Source organism: Etheostoma spectabile, chromosome 7 (assembly GCF_008692095.1).
Source record: "Etheostoma spectabile isolate EspeVRDwgs_2016 chromosome 7, UIUC_Espe_1.0, whole genome shotgun sequence".
Lineage (NCBI taxonomy): Eukaryota > Metazoa > Chordata > Actinopteri > Perciformes > Percidae > Etheostoma > Etheostoma spectabile.
The window spans coordinates 16403833-16409352 of NC_045739.1; the positions used below are offsets into that span (position 1 = coordinate 16403833).

A 5520-nucleotide genomic window follows, 5' to 3' on the forward strand; every position below is an offset into this window, starting at 1 on the left:
CCCCCCCCCCCCCCCCAAAAAAAAGAAAGGAAACAAACAAATAACATGATGTCGACAGATTTCACAAAGACTATTTTTTCAGTAGTAAGTAGATCCAAAGAAAAATGTTGACAGTGATGTTTGTACATTTTATAAAGTAACTGGAATATGGTTGAATTCCATTCACCTTTATTGTTTTGAGGTGGCAGCAGAAAAGTCTGAGACATATTATGTATTTTGTAAATTTTTTGAGAAGTTAGTTGAGAATCATAATATCTAAATTAAATTTCCAAGGGAATAATGGAAAAATATGTAAACTTTGGCCTTCAAATGTTGCATATTGTCAAAAACATCTGGGCTTTACGTTGTGGTTTCCATCACAAATGATACTGCTCTCTAGCAGCCTCTGCCTGAGTTCTGGTAAAATCATGCAATAGTCAACAGAAAAAAGCACCGGTGTACATAATAAAATGAATGATGTATAAACCATTTAGCTTCTGTAGTTGCAGAGTTCTGGTATTGTGCATGTTGGCTCATTGTCACAGCTTACTAGGACACTAAAACAGAGCCATGGTTAATGTTATTAGTAACACCCGTGCTTTTCCTGCTGTGAAAAAAAAGGCCCATTAGTCTCTCCAATATGCAAGTAACTTCAACTATTATTGTGGTTAAAATGTAAATAAATAAATGCAGTATCTGTTCATTCAAAGGTCAAAGCTTAAATTCAGAAATCAAACTTCAGTCCATAACAGGCAACATGCATAAGCCTATAAGTATATCATTTTTGTTAAGTCATTGTTTATATCTGCTTATTTCCCATCTACACCCTTCAGTGCTCCTTGAGGAAGTAAACTGCAAAAAAAAGACAGAAACTTTGTTTTTGCAGCTCATGTAAATTTATTTTTCATTAAAATATACACTCATGACGAAGGGTATCTAAATCATTTTTTCAGTTACAGAAAGAGATCATATCTACACAGGTGCATCTGATTGTACAACAGAAATTTAATTTAATACATTTATATTAACAGTGACATTTCCTCCCATCTCAAGGATACTTTTGCACCTCGAAAATCTACCAAGACTCCCAAAGGTCCACTGGACATTTACCTTCATCTGGAAAAGAGTTTTTATATCTTTATAGCCACGGACATGTTTGAGTAAACGCCAGCATAATTAAGGTAACCAGTATAATTATATCCTTTCAGGTAAGCTTTTTAAAGTTGCTCCCTTTCCTCTTTAATGTTCTTCCCAACAATTTCCCAAACCTTTGCTAACAAGGTTGAAAGTGACAATGAAACAATGAGCAGATTTACACAGAATGCTATCTGAGCTATCTGAGCTTTTTTCCCATAGAGTTGCAGAGCCGCATGTAGAGACAGTTCAACAAGGCAGAGCCAAGATTAAAATGTGTAATTATTTGCTTGTAGTATTGCTCTGATAACATTTTGTAGGTGAAATATCCCAAAATCCACCAGATGACACGCTGGCTGCCATCAGTAATAGGTAAACGTACAAGTTGGTAAATCTAGTACGCGTACAATCCCTCACAACAAGGCAATGACAGTTGTACCACAGTCTCTTCATTACATTAAGTATCATGCTCCATGAGAGCAAATGGCTTTAGGTTGGTAAAGTAACTAAGCCCAGCCACACTGCAGTCTTTCAGTGGCTTTTATCATCGAGTAAATTAATAAATACTCACTTCAATGAAATGTGATATGCGTCCACGTTATGCAAAGCCTTTGTCCTGTCTCCAGCGATGTTTCCTAGATTTAATCCTCCAAACTTTGTGTCCAATCTTTTCATTGTTAAAGAAAACAAAAGCTTGAACATGCTGCATAGAAATTGAACTGTTCTTGGTGTACAATCAGAAGCATGCCAAAATTGATTTGAATTTAATTTACAGGACCCCCCCCCAAAGAATCAAATGAAGTCAATGCAGAATAAATGCAGAGTTAGGATCCAAATAAAGGTATCCACCATTTTACGGGAGTAAAACTTAGTTATAGCCAAACCCTAAAATGTATTGTTATGGTTGAATATTGGCTGCCATTACTGTAAATGGATTCAACTGAGCTATTCTAATACATACATCATTTCTTTAAACTGGCTGAATCAAAACGGAAATTACACAACCCAGTTAATGACACTGAGCATTTTGTTAGCTACTTGGATGCCTGGAAATTAAATTAGATTTTCAATGACTTCAGAAAATTGAGTGGTTTTACTTTTGATAACATTTAAAAGTAAAATCAGAATCTAAAGCTTTTTAAATATTTAAAGCCACTGTGAAGGCTACACAAGATTTTTTTTTTCTATAGTTATGTGTTCCAAAACATCTTGGATTGCATTGACACAGAGGAGGAAGGTGAGGTTTTAGGACACGTGGCTAGTAGTAGCTTTAAATTAGAGAAGCAGACCTGCGATTTAAAGGTTGCCAGTTTTTAATTGATAAACAGTCTGAGAGAATCTGAGTAGAAAAGGTGAAACACTTCCATTACCTCTGACAGTGCCTCATGAATGTAGACTCAAGCAACATTTGAGCCAAATCGCCAAATTCTCCAGTATGGCCACCAGTGGAAAAAAAGCTGGCTATACTGGTCAGTTACTACTGACACAGAGTAGCAGTGTTGAAAAAGCAAGCACAATGAGAAAACTAAATAAATAAACATTAAAAAAAAAGGCAGACACGCTGCTCCCCTCCCCTCATTGTGCCTGCAGTGAAAGAATCTGATCTTTGTTGCATAAGATTAAAAAATAGACTCTCTGTTTCTGTGCAAAAGTCACTTTCTTCTGAGCAGTTCATGCTGACCTCTTCATCAGCAAAAAGAGAGACAGAGAGAGAGAAACATCGCCCCCATGTGGGGAGGAAAGGTTAGTGCAATCCGAACAAAGCGGGCTGGACGGATTATGACACACTATGCCTCCGCAGACTGAAGTTGAAAAAGAGGACACATCGTCAAGGATCTGTTTTCACCTGTGTGCACATGTGTTTGTGTGTCTTACAGGCACTTGACCAAGTGTCTCCAAAACGGCTTCATTTGTGAGATTTTGTTTCACGACAACTTCATTACAGGAAGTTAGGTTGCTTTAAAAAAAAAAAAAATGAAATTAGAAGGGAAAGGTCAATCCTTTCTCTTGAGCAAATCAAGCCCAATTCAGTTGACATCTCATAACACAAACATGGTCATCTTCAAATGATGAACAGGCGGAGGGACTATGAGCGCCAATCATCCAGCATGCCTAGTAGCAATGGTTCCAGGAATCCAGAGGTGCAATTAATCTTCACTGCAGTGTGTGTGTGTGCTACCTGCAGAAAGGTGGGTTTACTTGCAGACGGCCTCGTTCAGGTTGTGCTTGATGTTTGAGGTGGGGTTACTTGCAGATCGTCTCCAGGGTGTCCAGGGTGCGTTTGATGTCACGGATCTGTGCAGCCAGGGTGTGTATGGGCTGCATGGAACGATCTAACTCCTCGCAGCGAGCCATCAGTGTGTACATGCCCTGGGGGAGCAAAATTACAATGCTTTAATACACATCTCAGCCAAATCATGGTTGGATAAATCGATGGAAACATGACATAAAAACTATGATTGGGTGGCACTTTGTGACATCTTTTTGTAAAAAGCCGAATGGCTTTGGTCACCAAATATTTTTTTTTCAAGTTTACAAGTTATATTATTTATGAAAAATCTAATTAGCTTATTCAACAAATGAAGGTCATACTGTATGTGAGTCCAAGAGGATGTAGAAAAGATAACAACTCAATGGGACAGGCTGAAAGTAAAGGCTCAGCTATTATCAGTCTGTAACCCATTAGTCACACACACACACACACACACACACACACACACACACACACACACACACACCACACCCACACACACCACACACCCCACAACACACACACACACACCTACACACACACACACACACACACACACCTTTATACTCATGTCCACAGACTCTCCTAGGCTGTCCACTGAGTCTCTGTAGGTCTGGATGTAGCCCACACTCAGAGCTGTCATCTGAAAGAATAGAAAGATGGAGAGATCAATCAATTACACAAACGGGTATGGCTGAGAAATATACAGTATTTGAGTGTGACAGACAATGAAGCTTAAACATACTATGTACCATGAACTGACAGAGTTTCAGACTCACATTCTGGATGGTTCCATTGAGGCTTCGCATCATCATCTCCACACTGTGTGCCACGTCCTGGGTGTGTCTCTGTAGATCCAACAGAACAGCAGGATCAATGGGAGGGATGTCCGCTAGTCTCCTTGACAACCCCCGGCTTCTGTAGATGGGACCGGAACAGTCCGCTGGTAAAAAATAATGATATAATTAGATGGATAACATACACAGGTAGGGCTGCGAATATGGTAATGTTTATTTTCCACTGATTAACCTATAAATAGAATTATCTATAAAAACTTTTTAAAAAGTTCAAACATTCAAAGAACCTGTTTTATTCCAACACCCAAATAATGATTTAAATAAGATAAAAGCTGGAACCAGCTAATGCTTACATTTCAAAATGGTTGATTACTTTTCTAACAAAAAATGATTTATACCACAAACGGGCACGTGTCAGCTAAAAATGACTTTCTCTTTCTTTGTTTACAAAACTAGCCAAAATGACAAATTACACAAATTATACACAAGAGCCAAAGGAAAAATCTTACAAAAAGACTGCCAGCATAAATTTAAACACATTATGGCACTTGATTGAAGGAACACAATTTGAAAAAGACGTGTGGCTAGTGGACCAAGAAAAAAATAAAAATGCAAGTTTCCTTCTCTGAAAATGATTCCTGTCAGGCTGCAGCAGGACCTGAGTTATAAATCCCTCCAGTCCAAACAACGTCTGAGTCATCCATCCTAATTGAATCTGCAGGTAGAAGGAGTGAGCTGCCACAGAGGCCATATTGACTGTGTCCCTGTGTTTAAATTGAATGGCCAGTTTAGCCGACGCTCGGATCCAGAGGGGTTATCTCTGAGAGTAGGGCAGCGGTTCAGTGTCTTTCTCCTGGAAAATTTGACAAGACAGATGGCTGCTAATGGATAGGCTGGACTAGGTCAACCTGCTGAACTGAACTTATATAGAAGATATCATTTCTGAAATTGCTGTGAAGAAAGTGTGTCCGTTTCCATTTCTGTGGGGTTGAATCTCTGTCGCTTGTTAAAACACACACTTAGGCTAATTTAACCAGCAAAAAAAAGGTAGGGAGATATTAAGAGCAAGGGCAACGTGAGTGTTTGTCACAATTTAATTATTCATCTAAAAATGATAACGCTGGTTGGGATTCAATTGGGAGATTTACGTATGTCCGACAGAAGGATTCTCTAACCTAGAGTCCACCTTTTTATGTCCTTCAAATTGTACCGCACTATACGGAACAAGGAGAGGGCCCTATTTTAACGATATAAGCGCAAGGAGTGAAGACCATGGCCATGACCATGGTTTTAGTTGGTCAATGGCGCGATCACTTTCTGCTGCCGCAAGATAACAATACGCCAAGAATTCACCTGAAC

General features: G+C 38.9%; 1 protein-coding gene across 3 annotated transcripts in view; it reads right to left on the bottom strand.

The window, feature by feature from the left end:
- Positions 1–852: 852 nt before the first annotated feature.
- borcs6 (BLOC-1 related complex subunit 6) overlaps positions 853–5520 on the bottom strand; it is a 10747-nt gene continuing 6079 nt past the window's right edge. For all 3 annotated transcript variants that reach the window (XM_032519973.1, XM_032519974.1, XM_032519975.1), the window contains exons 5-7: positions 4144–4307; positions 3924–4007; positions 853–3483 (exon numbers count right to left, since the gene is read on the bottom strand). In XM_032519973.1, coding sequence (XP_032375864.1) covers positions 3358–3483; positions 3924–4007; positions 4144–4307 — 374 coding nt within the window. In that variant the 3' untranslated portion in view covers positions 853–3357. The remainder of the gene's footprint in view (positions 3484–3923; positions 4008–4143; positions 4308–5520) is intronic.